This window comes from Accipiter gentilis, chromosome 34 (genome assembly GCF_929443795.1).
Source record: "Accipiter gentilis chromosome 34, bAccGen1.1, whole genome shotgun sequence".
Lineage (NCBI taxonomy): Eukaryota > Metazoa > Chordata > Aves > Accipitriformes > Accipitridae > Astur > Astur gentilis.
The window spans coordinates 6,927,254-6,944,128 of record NC_064913.1 but is presented as its reverse complement, the minus strand read 5'-3'; the positions used below and the strand labels follow the sequence as shown (position 1 = coordinate 6,944,128).

General features: G+C 38.4%; 1 protein-coding gene across 5 annotated transcripts in view; it reads left to right on the top strand.

Annotated features, from left to right (window-relative positions):
- PPP1R12A (protein phosphatase 1 regulatory subunit 12A) overlaps positions 1–16,875 on the top strand; it is a 127,231-nt gene that overhangs the window by 53,713 nt on the left and 56,643 nt on the right. For all 5 annotated transcript variants that reach the window (XM_049792442.1, XM_049792443.1, XM_049792441.1 and 2 more), the window contains one exon: positions 14,264–14,382. In XM_049792442.1, the coding sequence (XP_049648399.1) occupies positions 14,264–14,382 (119 nt within the window). The remainder of the gene's footprint in view (positions 1–14,263; positions 14,383–16,875) is intronic.

Below are 16,875 nucleotides of genomic sequence, written 5' to 3'. Positions count from 1 at the left end.
TGGCCAATGGGCTTCCCACTGTGGGTGTATTCCCTGTCCCCATCATCCTCCACTGGGTTCACCAGTCCTATGGCATCTTCTCCAGCAGTATCTCCCATCCAATTTCAGTTTTCTGCTCCTTTGGAACAGCCGCCTTCTCTTGAATATGCTTCCCGTCTCCTTTAAATAATGCATCTTCTAGTTTAAGAAATGTTAGTCTTGTAGAAGCCCACTTCAGGTGCAGTACAGCAAGAGAACACAGTTCAGTGTGAAATAAAGCGTCAGCTGGTTGCAGATGGAGAGTTGTGCTGTAAAAGCAAAAACTCTGCCATGGAGAGCAACTGCTCCTTTTGTTTCCGTTGTTGTTTCTGAGAACTGTAAATGCTGGGAGTGCTTCAGCTTACTGGAAATTCTTTGAATACTTTAATTTTAGAATAGCCTACTTAAGTTAGCGTTCATCTAGTTTATGATCATGTGAATTAGCTTACAAATAATTGTAATATGAATATTTTGAATTAAAATTCTTCAAAATCGCCAAAACAGGTGGATTTTGTGTAGCACGTTCTCTTTTTCTATTCTTTTCCAATTTTTTCATATAAAGAAAGCTTTATACAAAGTCTCCAATGTGTTAGTATGAATTAAAAAGTCAGCATCAAATGCTATGAAAAATTACAGTTATGTGGAAGCAAACTTTAATGCAGGAGGACTTCAACAGAAATTGTGTGGGCATTCTTAAAGATGGTATTTAATGGGTAGGACCCTTAAATTTACCTCTGTAAAACTCTTTTAAAAATATTTGGGTGTATATAATGAATTTTTTTATCTGATAGATCTCTTGTACAGTTTAAAAGTTTGTATATTATTTCAGTATCAGGGAATAAATTTTTAGAATGCAAAAAATGTAATAGAGGAAGAAAAATAGTGCAAAGTGGCATTTAAGAAATAGAATTTTAAAATGCATACTTTTTTATTTCTCTCTGCTTTGTATTGTACCAGATTAATGTAAAATAAGTCTGAAATGGTAGAAATTTCTTTTCTGTTCAGGAATTAAAGTATGTCTTAAAAATTTATTTTCTTGTGGGCTTTATACCATGCCTAGTTGTGAGTGTGTAGTTCATGTATTTTGAAGCTAGTTTGCAAGTATTTAAAGGCTATAATATAGTTTACTACTTAAATACAAATGCTTTTTCATTTTCCCCAGAATGAATGAAGGTCCATCTTCCAGCAAGTGTAAGAAAAGTGTTTTTCAAAAAAACCTTAGAAGTCAGTGGCAGTTACACTTCTGTGCAAAAAAAACCAAGGGGGAGGGGGACGTCTCCTGAGGGAAGAATAGGGTTTTTAAACCTTCATGGAGTGGGTACTACATCTGAGTAACAGTTTGCCAAATGTTGCTGTAGATTCTAAAATTTCTCATGGGTTCAAAGGACGAGAAATCCACTGAGGGTAGATACATAAAAAAATACAAACACAGCATACATACGTACAAATGGGATCTGGTCCAGGAAATCCATGAAAGTAGTTGGAGACTGGAAATTTATTACAGGAAAAGTAGCATGTGTTTGCCCCATTTTTACCCTCCTTGAAGATGTGCTCACTTTTGGAGACAGGCTAGATGTTAAATGGGTGTTTGTTTTAACTCAGTATGGTTGCTTTTATGTTTGGGAGGTGTGTTTGGTACACGTAGTTACAGACACAGACCATAAGACTTAACACAGTTTCAAAATACACCTTTATTGTACAGGTTTTAAAGGCTGAAACACATGATTACAGTTAGGAAGAGAGTAACTTGGTAATTTCAGACCTCCTCACTCAGTTCATTTAGGAAGAGAACAGCAGCTTGACCAACTCTGCCGCTCTAAAACCCAGCTCGCCCGCTTTCCTTCCTGCCCAAAGTTTCCTATGTCGTGTCCCCTCCTTCCCCTAATACTTACAGCAGACTTTAAAAGGCTTGTGTGTAACCACTGCCTTGCTGCTGACGCCCATCTGTTTTTCCAGACTCCAGACACCTGAAGGTGAACCCAGCCAAACTAGTTTGCTGAAGCCTCAGCAAGCCATTGTCCCAGGATCTATTTTAGTAACAGTCCATTAAGACTAAATGAGTGATGATTGTCTGGTATATGGAGGAGTGAGAGACAGTCCTGCAAACCTGTAGTTGAACACATAGGTGTTTCATGGTAGGTGGTTTACTTGCAGCTCTAATTGCCTTGCGGGGACTGCTGTGGGTGCTGGGTGGTAGTGATTCCTGCCCGTGGTACAAGGACAGGACCGGTGCTCCTCTGGCAGCAGCTAGTGAAGGGGATTCAGTGCCGTTTCACAATATGCTTAACGTGATCTAACTTGAGACTACTGCAGAAATAGGCAGTCATTCCCTTCTCTCCTTGGTTTTCCCTCCTCCACAGGCTCTTACCCCCTCTCTTGCATTATCTACTGATCACACAACCATGTGGGAACTCTTAGTGTAAGACTAGCCTTCAGGGGGTTTGGAGGGTTTGCTCGCTTTTGGATCAGTGAGCTGGTCTGGCTTGCCAGCAGCAGTTGGCATAGATAGGCAGGAAAAAAAAAAAAATTCTGTGCTGCTTTTGAGACAGGGCTTGTACCTCTGATCAGAAGCCTGGCTGTGGAGAGCTGCCTGTGCTGAGGTGGAGTCCTCTCCTTCATCTCCTACCCCATGAGTCTCAACCAGCTGGTACTGTTGACTGTTCTTCCACGATATCAGAGGGTGGTGGTGCCACAAAGTATGTTTCAAAGCAGTTGCTTCTAATCCATTTCTTTCGAAGTTTTAATAACTTGATCATCGAGAGCTATTACTTGCTGGCGTGTTTTTAATCTGAACTCTTTTGCCATAACCCATTATAATCCTAGAAGAGCAAGACATTATTTAGGCAAAGCAGACTGATAAAAATGTCAGGGATGGCTCCCATCTCCTTTAGCTTTTTCCCAGTTATGGTTTTAACTAAGTATGAAGTGACGTTATTAGTGATACATTCAGAAATGGATCTTGGGAGGATAATCAGAAGTTTGGATTTGTGAATTATAAGGTGAAGTTGGTGGTCTGATGTAGACCACATGGAGACTGATTATGCAAACTGATACAGGGTTTGGTCTGATAGAGATGCTACAAGGTGAACGGACGTTTTTGTCAGGATTCCAGATGTTACTTTATATGACACAAGGAAACGTTAGCTGGAGGAGTAGAATTAAAAGGAAGAAGCACCAAAGATGAAACTTGATATAACACACTCGTTAAATGAGAAGAGAACTTCAGAAGGATATATTATAAAACAAGCCATGTGACAAAATAAAAGCAGGGAAAGAGATTTATTCTCAGCCAAAGAAGAACAGCTCTTCTAGAAGAATGACTGACTTCTTACAAGTTGACACTGGTAAAGATGCAGTGTTTGTTTTGAGAGCTGCGAAAAGGTCACTGCAGGCTTTGGGAGATTGTTTCAGTTAATTCTATTTGGTGCCTTGTTTCTTTCTGGAAGAACAGACTGGGAAAAAACACTAATGGGAGAGAAAAATATGTTAGTATGGTAGTCTCTTCCCCCCCTAAACAATGTGTGATGCTCGTTCTTTATCAGCAACATGAAAGTTCCTCCTCCTCCAAACTGTATTAGATATCTGCAAGGATAAAGCTAAATTCCATTAGAGAAAATAATGGAGAAACTTGGAGAAGATCAGTGAGCTAGTATCAGTTGGCATTTTCTTTTACAAAGATGTACTGTGGCAGTAGACTGTTTTCAACATGTTTTTGCTGCATATTCTGTATGTCCTAAGAATAATGAAACACTAATTAAGTTGTTTAGGTTGATGGTGAAATTCCCTTTTTAAAATCATGCGATTATGTGGTAGAGTTTAATCTTTTCTACTGTGTAGTTGTGTTTTGATGTTTGGGTAAAAAACAGCTGGCAGAAATACGCAGTAAGATGGTTGATGGGTTAGAGGAAATCATAGGACCTAACTGATTTGATACCTGTTTGTTCAACAGAGGCAGTCTAGGAGAGCTGGTCACTAGGATGCACAAAGACAGTGTTCTATAGCTGCCTTCTTCAGATGGGATTACTGTGTGCATCTCCACTTGTGACCCTAAATATTTGTTAGTAAGTATATGGGGTTTCTGTTCTTCTAAAGGTAAATCTACTAGACCTTTAAGTTCAAAGATACCTTCTTCAGGGGCATATGATTTAGTGGAATGTATCTTTTTTTCTTTTAATATATTTTAGCAGTTCATTGCATCTAATGAAAAGTCAAGGGACTGATGCCCAATGTAAAGTTCAGAGCACTCTAATTTTTGGCTGAAAAAAGAATTTGAAAGTGCAGCACATGTCTAAAAAAGCCATCCTGCTTTGAGAAGTGATGTGCATAGGAAAGATCTTACTTGTTTATCACAGAGCATTGGTTTTATTGGTATCCTGAGAACAATGTAGGGTAGATATCTCACCTGTGAATTCTGAAGTTGAATGTGATACATATGGAAGAGAAGAACATATGGAAGAGTGATACATATGGAAGCTTGGGAGCTTGGGTAGACTCCTCAGAAACGTAACACATCAGGTCCTCCCTGGATGATGGCTTCTAACTGCCCATTGCCACCGATCGACTCCTGTTTTCTAGGGGTGACTGGAACATGGGAGAGCAGCTCTAGACATGTGAGCAACCAGGATTTGAATTGACCAAGTGCTTGATAAGTATGGCACACTGTCACTTGTGAGGGCCTCATCAACTAATTCAAAATTGCTGTTTTAGAGAGAGGTGCCGATGGGTTCTTCTTAGATTGTAGAATCTGTGGAATTGTCAGTGCCATTAAATCATTTTTATATCAGGTAACTGAATAAACACTATACTCAATATTTAATTCGCAGTAAAGTTGGTTTTGAGAGTTGTTTTGTAGGAGAAAACATGGGTGTGATGTAGACTGGCACTTCTGTGCATCTCAGTTTTTATTTTCTTTCAGCTTTTACTTGAGCGTTTTTCTCTGTTGGGAGTTTGACCCTATTCTGCCACATACAGTAGACTTTCTAATGACACTAAAGCAACTTATGACCTACTTACCCTTTCTTACAGCTGTGTCTTTTGTTGGATATCCTAAACTACGTCATTTCGGTGCAGACGATCCTAATCTGTGTGTATTTTTCTAGTCTTATCCCTGACTTGAGGCAGGATAAAAGCTGCTTGAATTCTTCTGGAATCCGTGTAAATCTAGTGTGGTATCTCTAGAGACGTAAGGCTGCTGTGCATTGAGAGAGAGTTATTGGGATACAATTCAGATATTAAGGCATAAAAATGTAGGGTTTTTTATACACAGCAGGTATGACAGGAAAAAATTATAAAAAAGGAATTAATTGAAACCTCTTGATTACAGATGAAATACTGCTTATCAAATTTGAATAAATAGAGTTTCTTTTGGAAGAAATGTGTTTTCAAGGAGGTTCAAAGAGGACTGGACAGGTAAACAACTGCTCTGAATTGCAGATTGCAACTCAGACCAAGTTCAGTACTACCCGGTGATACTAAAAGCTGCACTGTGATAGTAATGTTGCTTTGTAGAGAGATTTGGTCACTATGTTATTGCATAATATAATTACAAACCAGATAAGTTCTGTGATGTACTGATTATATCTGTGCTAATATGTGTTTAAGCACAAGAACAGAATTGATCTTGGTTTAAATTTTTCTGATATAAATGCCAACATGTGGCTCTTGGAGGAAAATATCCTTGTTAATTATTAGGTCCACACGCATGACTACCACTGAAATACAAACCAGCAGTTAAAAATCAGAATTTGTGGTGCTACTATATCCAAATATAGCAATGCTACTCTTGGCATAAGGCAGGAGGGACAGTGAGCTAGTGGTGTGATCACCTTTTGCTGGTGAGGAATTACCTGAGGTAGGCAGGCAGCAGCACGGTTTTCCTTCTTCCCCCTTTTCTGCCTCCATGGTGTTGTCACCTCTTCTTTTCAACCAGTGCTACTCAATCCCAAATGCTGACCTTGATGCCGCTTCTGTAAATCACCACAAACGCTTGGAGACTTGCTGCAGGGAAGCATCCTGAGCACAGGGAGTGTCGTGAGCTGGAGTTGCTGTATGTACTCTTCTGCAGCTGCAACAAGATATTTTTCAAACTTAACCTTCATTTTTGCGCTAAGGCGTGCAGACTTCAAAGCAAAGGAGAGAAACACTTGTTCACAAAGTGCATAGTGAAATTAACATTTGATATACACTTTAAAAATATGTTTTGTTTCGCTTTATTTCTTTCCTGCTGAAGTTTTTGCCCTGTATTCCATCCCGACATGACCAGGCTCCAGATCTTTGGGTTTTTTTCTTTTTTGTAAATAGGTTATAGCATATGTTTCCCTATATAGCTTTCTTCATGTTTCCTACTTTCCTCTTCTCAGTCACTGTTTACTTTCACCTAAACATTGCTCTGCCACCTCTCGTATGTCTTTCCTCTATATGGATACAGTAAAATATGAAGGGTTAGTTGCTTTTCGTAGGCCGCAAGTAGGAATTATTCCTCTTCCATCTTTGCACTGTTAATGTTAAGGTGGCTGCCTATGTACGCATATTTCTAGATCTTATTGCTGGCTTTTTTCAGAGGTTTCTTGGAACACAGGAGGACTAAGACTAACCAGATACTGTTATCTACACTGTTTCTTCTATGCTCCGGCATACCTAGAAGGAAAACAGATGTGATTCTATTTACTGTGCTTCCTGGGGTGTGCAAGTTGCAGTGGAGGTTAGGGACAGCCAGCTATGTGCAGAGCTCAGTGGCGTGGTGTACGTTGTGGAGTGTTTGCTTCATAAACATAAATACGTTTTTCATATAGGTACAGTATTTAGAATTGACAGAAAGTGCTGTTCGCGTAGGCAGAATTTTTCTCATCTCTGTGGCATACTACTTTGATAGCTTTGGGACTATTTGACAATTTTGAAGCGAGGGTGTGTGTCTGTGCAAGATGCCTTTCATAACAGCTTTATGAGGAAGAATCAGAAGCTGGATTTGGTGCTGTCTGAAGGAGCTCTTGCATATTGAAGGATATAAAAAAGTCTTTTCAAACTGGTCCATAATTTAGAAAACCACATATGCTGAAAATCGGATTAGAGTGGTGAAAATTGAAAAAAAAGTGTACCTTCCCATTTGCTTAAAATCATTTGGCCATTTGTTTCTCAACTGGGTTTTTTTATTGTTGGTTTGTTTTTTTTAAACACGTCTAGCTATCTGAAATTCTCAGCTTTTGTGTTCTGCAAGAGGAAGTCATAAATTTACCTCAGATCTCTTGTTGATATCAACTGTCTTAAAATCATCACTCACGTATTTCAGGAGAAGTAATATCTAGTTTTGCCAAATAATCCTAATTGGCCTTATTTAACTTGGTGTTTGTGTAGCTGCTGGCTGATAATACTGCTCATAGGAGGAGCATTCCTGTTTAGAAGTCCTGCAGCATTTTTTTTCCAAGAGAGATTTGAGTGAGAATCTTCTGGAATTTGCAAAGAAACATAACCTTAAAAGTGCCTGAATTTTATCATGATGTGATTTTAATTTAAATGCCAACACAGAAGCCTGTCTTCCTGTGTCAGTCTCTATTCAGTTCTAAAAGTTTAGAAGCAGAAGGTTGAGGCACAGCAGCAACTGAGAGCGTGGGATGGCGTTTTGCAGAGTGCCTGAATAAAAGATCCCTATGAGTTTGACTTAATTGTTTTTCAAGTCGTTTGATTTATTCTACATTGGTCTTAAAATCGTGCAGGAGAAAGTATTGTTGGCCCAATTGAATTTGTACAGCTTTGGTTCCAGTATTGAACATGGAGCCTTCATTTTCTTCTGTAAATCATAGATTCAGGAGAAGAGACAACTGCAGGGGTATCTCAGCTGTGGGGAAAGGAGGACGAGGGAAATTATGTGTAGGTTGTTGCTAAAGAGGGCGAGGAGATGCTGCGTTGTGCATCTCCGCCAAATGCTTACAAGGGTTACGATGCATATTTCAAAAACAGTGAAATTGTGGCTTTTATCGTTACATTTATATGGCTTTTGAATAATGTGTTTAAAAGCAAGTGTGACGGCGTGAGGGTGCATGAGAGAGTATTTGAGTGAGTATTTGAGTATTTTGGGTACTGGCTGTTCACTCGTATTCAACCGACGGTACATTTTTCCTTGAAACTTGCCCACTGACACAGGACATATGCGTACTATGTACCACAACAGAATTTAGCACAATGTTATTCTAATGCTGTTGTATTTGCTTCAAATTTGTATTACTTAAGATTTTTTTAAGAAAAAAAAAAAAAAAAAGGGCCAGGCCTTTCTTAATATGTTATTTTGAGAAATGCACCTTAAAAATCCAAGAATTACAAAGAAGCTGTAATTTTGTCTCTTGATACATTGTATATGCCAGTAGGTATGCCTTTGCTTGCCTGGCCTTTAAGTATTATTTTTGCTGCAAATTTAAAGGGGGGAACCCCCCCCCCCCAAACCCTGACCCAAACCAAAACCACTTTTGAGAAGGGCTAGGGAGCTTGAGGTAGCATTTCTACTTCTGGGTTAATATCAACATTGTTAAGAATTTAAATTTGAAGTGAAACTCTTCTGCAGTGAGAAGTGTTCAAGGCCAGGTTGGATGGAGCTTGGAGCAACCCAGTCTAAGGTGTCCCTGCCCATGGCAGGAGGGTGGGAACTAGATGATCTTTAAGGTCCCTTCCAACCCAAACCAGTCTATCATTCTATGATTCTATGAAAATATTCAACGAAATATTCCAAGACACTCAAGCCAACAGAAGGTCTGAAAAGGATCAGGTGTTACAGTTTTAGTGTACTTGAACTTAAAAAAAAAAATAAAATTGGAAACAGCAATGTTAAAATTTTCTATTTTTTATTTGTTAAATGTCTCTTGAAGGTCTAATTGTTTGGCCAGATTTATTATGGATGTCTTTTTCATTAGTAAATTGAATAATTTACAAATACGTGCTTTTAAAAGTGTATTGATACTTTATATTTAAAAAAAATCAGTTAAATAAGTCTGAAAGGCATTTAAAAGAAGGCAATTAAAACACACATTCCAAAGATGTGTAAGTTTTTAATTTGTCTTTACGTCCCGTGGACTGCGGGGCAGATTTTTTTGTCATTGTTTGTTTCTTCAAATGATGGCTTGCACAGCTGCCTGAACACCGTGACACTTTTTCTGTCTTTGGCTCCTTATTATCATTCGTTTAAGACACTCGTGGAATTAATTTGAATGCCACCATCTATGTATTTAGAAAAAACCAGCTGCGTTTAGCTGAAATTGCCAATTTCAGCTGTTGGGAGGTGGGTTGTGCTGTTGGTTGGTGCCCCCACTAGCAATTAAGCCATGTTTTCCCTGGAAGGCCACACTGAACATGTTTATTTTAAATGTATATGTATGTTGAACCTCTATTCAGTAACAGATTTTTTAGGAGGGTCTCTCTCCTCACATTTTAGGAGTTGGAGGCTGCTGTCCAGTCCTCTAACAAGTTGAAGGGACCTCGTTTTCATTAGTGAGTCTCCAGTGACCTCAGTAAGTGATTTTAATAAACTGAACCAATTCAGTGGCCACTTCTCTGCCCTGCCTTGTGCTTGCCACCCTTCTGGTGACCTTCAGGTTCAACAAGTACTTAAAGTTAATTATATCCCTAATGACTTCGCAAACTTGTTTCCAGATACTGTGAACTGGGGCAAGGTTCGAATGTAAACATATGCCCCTCTTTCTGTTGCCGAGATAAATAATATTAAAATGTTATCTGCAGCAGATCTTGTCTGCAGCTGACAAAGTTTAGTGAAGCCAAAGTTCGAGTGTCTTCCAGATTCTTCAGTTCTAAATTAAAAAATAAGACTCCAGTTTGTATATAACTGTCTTCAGAGAGAGGTGTCGTCTTCTCCATTTACTTTGTGTGTCTACATGCATTTTGTTAATAGACTTGCACACACACAAAAAGTTAGCTGTAAGGGTTTTTTGTTGGTTTGCTTTTTAATTCAGAGTGTGAGCCAAGTTGCTAGTTAAAATCTTTAACTTCCAGTTCCTGAGCTTGGTTTTGGTGTGGACTGTTTGGCTTTTGTACAGTAATCTGAGAGGGTTGTTATTTGTTGTTGCAGAGATACTGAGATTCCAACCCTTTATGAAAGGTATTGAAATGTATTTTTCATAAAATGATGGGAAAGAATATGGGTTTCGTAATAATTATAGAAAATAAATGTTTCTTGGTTTTTTCAAGGTTGTTAATTTCAGTCTATAATAGCTACTGAGGAACATACAGCAGTGATTCCCAACAGACAAATTTCCAATAGAAGTATTTTTGCCTTTATAAAACAGTGGTATCACAAAGCAAACTTGTTCTTCCAGTCTTACCCAGACTGCGTAATGCTTGTCTTGGAAACATCAGGGCAAAAGTATTGGGAATGATTTTATTTTATTTTCCTGCTGTTGTCTTTCCTAGTATTCCTGGGATACTTGCAATTCTCTATACTTAGACCACAAGAGTGTCTAAAAGAGGTACCTTTAGCTCAATATCAATACTTGAAAGTTTTAGCTCCAAAAACAAGCATGTTATGGATCAAACTACTGTTTCCTTCTCATTTATTTACATTTTGAATTAGCACCTACCAGAATATTATATAAATTATCATCCGATTTTCTGTATTACTCTTCTGTGACATGGCCATGTCACAGCAAGTGAATTACAAAAGACACAAATTTAAGTGCTATACCAAAAAGCTTTCTAAGTAGGTGATGGTGGGAGTCCTATATGTTTTTACTTTTCCACTGCATCCATGTTTGCAAAAAGCACCTTTTTCAAGGCATGTTATCAAAGGGCATGGTTCTGGACTTTTTATTACACAGTTCCAATTTCTTTTTCACTGCACATGTGTAGCTGTATCAGTTAAATGTCAGCTGATGAAATGAAAGCTATATTATGTTTACTTGCTTTAGAAAGATGAAATTTCAAGATGAAGGTAACATCTACTTAATAAAGTAAAATACAAGCAATTATTTGCAGGTTGGTTTTTGGTTTTTTTCCCAAAACATGGATGACTTTTAAAATACACATTCATACCTACACACAGTAATATGCTGTTGCATGTGAAGATTTTAGTATATGGTACCAGAATAACTGAAATGTCAAATACCCCCATATTTGAAGTCATACTGTAAGTTTTAATTAACATTTAGGTTGAAGTACAGTTTGTTTGGAAAGTAATTTTTAAAAGAAACAACAAACCTTCTGATTTCTAGGGTTATTCTGGTACTGGCTTCTGCTCAGCTATGCCTTACAAACTCAGAGCATCATTCTCTTGGTCTTGTTTACCAAATCTGTTCCCTTTCTGTATGTGATGCAGAGTCAAGTTACTTACACGTCTAAAATGATTGCTGTCCTTTCCCTTGGTAGCGCTAGGTTTCCTAATAAAAGCTATAATCCTGTAAGCACCAGGGTGACTTCGTGCACCATCTGAACCCTGTCATTGCTTTGCTGAAACTATTTTTACTGTAAATGAAGATAAACAAATGCATAAACTTTTTCAGGACATGGTCATCTGTTACTGAATGATGTGGAGAACTGAACAAACATGGATTTCATTAGCGGGCTTAAAAGGTGTCTTTGAAATAGTTGGATTATGAGTAATTTGTTTTCTACTGAGTGTTGCTCTTTCACTGTTAATTTACTCGAGGGGATCACTATGAATTTTTCGGTGGGAATAGCAGAGGGGAGGCCTAGTTAGAGTGGCTGAAAGAAGGTTGGGAAAGGACTGTTCTCACTTCCCTGGAGAGGAGCCTGCTGCCTTTCATCTTTCTTGTGTTTCTCCCATCCCTTTAAATCCTGTGAACTCAGGGCAGGTTCACCCATCCTTCCTTCGCTGACCCAGGAAAACCAAAGCCCTGTAAGCACGTGCAAAGGGCAACTCGGATAACTCCACTTCTCCAGCCCTTACTAATCCCCCCAGCTCTGCTGATCTGATTTTGGTCTGTAAGCAGCTTCATTTTTGGAGTCTACTTTAAAAGGATCATTTGATCATGAACTTGTTCATATATCTAAATAATAACTTTCTGAAATGCTACTGTAGCCTTTGTCCATTCCTTACACTTTCTTATGCATTGCTCATCTTATCATGTCTGTAAGTTGTTGACCAGTTGACCAAATACAACCACCTCAATGAGTTATGTATTTTCCTTATAAAAGTAGCTTAATTTTTCCCTGTAGGTATTATGTGGAAACAGGTAAAACTCAGGTTTTTTTAAGCATCACTTTTTTCATGTCTATATTAGAAAAAAACAGGTTGAAAGAAAATGAATGTTGACTTGGGATTTTTTTTATAAAGATATTTTTGTCAGTGGTAGACTTTGGTTTGGAATCAACATTTTGACTTTGTAAGAAAGTTAGTTTCCCCACTGCTGTTTTTGCCTGTTTAGCAGACACGCCGCAAAGCAATTATCTGATCTGTAACATGGAAGGAAGACTTTGTCGCTGTTAAAACAGTACAACTGGTATTGTTGAGAAATGTTGTTAGTTTGTATTAATTTTTCATTCCCACAGAAGTTAAATCTTTTAACTGGAGAGAGATAAGAGTCACAGCAGCACTCTCTTAAGAGGAACAGTATAAAAACAGCACCGCATACCAGCATCAAAGTTAGTGGTGGCAACGGGTGATGCATATCCCAGGAGATATGGTTACACTTCTGGGAATTAATGTCCATTTTGTGATCTGTCAGTTCTTACCTCTTCTTGATGTAATTACAGGGGTTTAATAACAAGTGCTATTTAAATCATACATTGAAATATAGAAACGTATGAGAGTACTTGATGCTAAAGGCTTGAGAGGTGGGCCTGTGCAAACATCACGAAGTTCAAAAGCCCAAGTGCCGGGTCCTGCGCGTGGGTCAGGGCGATCCCAAGCACAAACTCAGGCTGGGCGATGAGTGGGTTGAGAGCAGCCCTGAGGAGAAGGACGTGGGGGTATTAGTGGGTGAAAAACTAAATATGAGCCAGCAGCGTGCGTTTGCAGCCCAGAAAGCCAACCGTATCCTGGGCTGCATCAAAAGGAGCGTGACCGGCAGGTCGAGGAGGGGATTCTGCCCCTCTGCTCCCCTCTGGTGAGACCCCCCCAGCAGTACTGCATCCAGCTCTGGGGTCCTCAGCGCGGGAAAGACACCAACCTGCTCTAGCGCGTCCAAACGAAGGCCACAAAGATGGATGATCAGAGGGCTGGAGCACTTCCCCTGTGAGAATAGGCTGAGGGAGTTTTTGATGTCATACACCTGTTACCGAATGGATAACTAGTTCTTCAGGTCTGAGTTTTTCCTGATTTTTTTTTTTTTTTTTTTTTTTTTTTTTGGCAAATATATGGGAAGTGTAAATTAAGCTCTGCAAGGGAGGAGGTACGTTTGCAATTTATTGCTTGTGTTGAGTCCTCTCGTGCTGAAACTGTTGAATTTGTTAGGGAAGTGGAACTGTTATGATCAGAAGACGTAAGACTGATCTGTATTGATGTTTTAATTATTGTTCATTGCCTACTTAGAAACAGACTATGTATTAAGCTGTAGATTCTTGATAACTTTATAAGCTTATGGTTTAATACAGTGAAATAACTTACCCTTTTGTGACTTATTATTGGAATTGATCCATTTGACTTAGTTGGAAATTCAGAAACAAATTCCACTGAGTCTGGTTTGTTGACTCCTAAGACAGCAGGACTTTAAGTAAGAAAACACTTAGTGGGGTTCGAATAAAGTACTGCTTCCTTTCTCCCCCTTGCCTCTTTCCCCACCGAAAGCTGACCTTATGCACACTTAGGAGCAGAGGTGATTCTGGTTTTTTTAACTTTATGAAGCTGCCTCAGAGAGCAAGAGTCATCATTCTGACAAAGTACAGAAACATAATGTGCCACTGAATTTGGAAGTTCTAGGAAGAGTGGCTTAATATGAGGGGCTCATGGGTATCGGGTGGTTTAACCCCTGTTCACCTTGTGCTTGCTTTTGTTCATCATATAACCATTTTCTTCTTTCGGTTCTTGCAAGGATGTATTTAAACATGTCAGGAGTCTTTGTGGCAAACTGAAGAGCAAACAGAGGGCTATTTGTATTAATGGGTGTTATGTGGAAAAGGCGGAGGTATTCAGGGATTGTAAACAGTCATGAGGTTTTTTTACTTGTACATAATACAGTTGTTTTTATTAATTGTATGAGTGCATGTATATACCCATTGCGTATGATATCCTAGTGGCTGCTTTTTTTTGCATCAGCTTTATTAAGTTGCTTACAGTTTGTTTTTCTTTTGGCAGGTATTTAATTAGTCAAGGAGCACATGTAGGAGCTGTAAATAGTGAAGGAGACACTCCATTAGATATTGCTGAAGAAGAGGCAATGGAAGAGCTGCTTCAGAATGAAGTAAATAGACAAGGTAATTTTGAATATGGAAGGGTGGTGGTGTTTATTGGACACTAAAGACATATTTGAAAACTTATGCTAAATTGGGAATTTTAAAGTCAATTTATTTTCTAAAGAGAATTGTCAATACAACGTGCAGTGTTGGAGCTGTCTTCTAGGTGTTTTTACTCAGCCCAGCCTCTTGTGAAGAAGGAAGTCGGAAAGTATCGCACCCAGGTGTTGGGTTGGATTCCGGCATTCACTTAACTCAACAGAATTGAGATGGTATTCAGATACTATGGATGGTGTTCAGTGCATCTGGGATATAGACTTCCACATCCCAGCTTTAGACCATGTCTAAAGAGATTCCTGCCTTAGAGAGGAATGAAATAGGCACTTTTAGGGTGACTCAGATGTCAGTTTTAGGATGAGGTGAATTAAGCCCTACGGTAACTGTTTCTTTTTGTTGACTACAAGAAAGCCTAGAATAACTAAAACAAGAGTAAGCAAATATACTGTATCCCATAAATCACCCTTTGTGTCTAGTTCTGACCTTTTGAATGCCCTTCTACAATGCCAAATGTCTGAAAATACTCCTTGGGAGAAGTAGTCTTAGATTGCACTTGTTTTAGGCCTGAGAACCTATTATGAACCTTTAAGTTCCTCACAGTTTTGTGTACTCTTCTGAGAACACAATATAGGTGAGCATTCATGTAATAGTTAATGGATAGGTATCAAGTTTGGACAGTATCATTTAAGAACGTATACCCTAAATTTATGCACCTTGCTCCTAGAAAATTGCTAGTACTGGCAGGGGGTGTCTTTGCAAGAGAAAATGGCCTTTGAAAAAGTGTATTGATTTATTTTTCCCCCTCCTTACACTGCTGTTTTCTATGTTCAGGTCCTCAGGTGGGTTTTCCAGTGAAAGGTATTTGAAAGTTTCTGGGTTTTCGATTGAACAGAGGAAAGAATATTCAGTTGTTGTTGACTGACCACCTTGAGCCAACAGAAATGAACTGCTATCCCAGAACTCCCAGTACAAGAACTGGGGTGGTGTGGTCTGAGTTACATTATATACGTTGAAGGAAGATGACATTCCGTAACAGTAAACTAGTAATTGCTTCAGCCTTTGCCCTGATGTAATTTGTATGATTAAACCCATTTAGTGCCCAAAGCAAAGTGTAAAAAGAGAGTGGGTGACACGATATGCAGGAAAGCAAGAGATACCTACTGATACACAGAAGTAGACTGTAGATTTGACAAAGGCTTTGATTCAATTATTTGATAGTGTTAACGGAATTTTGATTAACAGTTCTTATAGTTAACACACAGAGACCATCAGATTAGATAGTTGTGAATATTTTTTTTTGTCTCTACTACCATTTGTCTATTTTAATTAGTTTGGAAAAAATACAGTTGTTGTTCTCTTTTCTAACAGTACTGTCAATCTTTGCTGGAGAGTTGTTTCTGGAATGTGCCTCAGCCTAAATTCTTTAAGGTTGTTTTTGAAATGTTTGACTTTACTGATGGGATATACTAATTGCCTGTAGTAGTTCTTTGTAAAACTGTCATTATTTGAGAGAACTCTTCCAAAATCTCTTATTTATATGTTACTGCTTTTTTAAAAAAATTATTATTTGTTACATGGGGTTTTTATGTACATTTTTACAATGCAGAGATTCAACATTACATGCTAATTTTTATTCTTTTGCAAGTTTAATTATTTGGAACAGCCCAATTGTAAAATTAGCATTGGCAACCTAAACTAAATGCCACAATTCACTGAAAATTTCAGTGTGGTTTACATATTTCATATTTACAGCTTACAATAAGCTGTCTATGGTACTGTCTTTGTAAGTCTGAGAAGAATGTAGATGTTCCCACACTGTAGCTGTTAGCTTCTAAAGGGATAATTCAAGTTGTTTTAAAATACTAAATTTCACTTGCTATGGAAAACCTGTTTTCCAAGCATTCCTCTTACATTTTTATGTCAGTTGGCTTGCCTACTAGCTAAAGGATTTTCAGAAGATTGGTCTTCACAGATTATTTGAAAAATATATTGGTGGAATGAGGCACCATGTCAGATGAGAAACAACTTGCTAGGGCTGTGCTTCAGAGTGGTTTGACCTCCCTCTGTGGAGAACAGGAACTGGATGCTGTCCTGAAGAGTGACCACACTGTGAACATCCCTGTACAGCATTCCTGCCTTACTGGTCTTAACAGGACACTAAAGCCTATGGTTATATATATATATCTATATATATCTCCTATATATATATTATTTTATATAAGTTTACACACACACACACACACACATATATATGAATGCATTTATATATATTTATTCTACCTAGCTTGTTTTACTGTTAGACCGCTTAGGAGTTTCAGTTTCACAGAAGCAGGGAAGAAAAAGAAAGCATGCGTCATCCCTCCTTCTGAATTTTTGTCTGAAGGTGCTTTTACCTGCAGGGATGAAATCATATTTAATGATTGTGGATGAGAATGGAATAGAAAGGGTATGAATCTG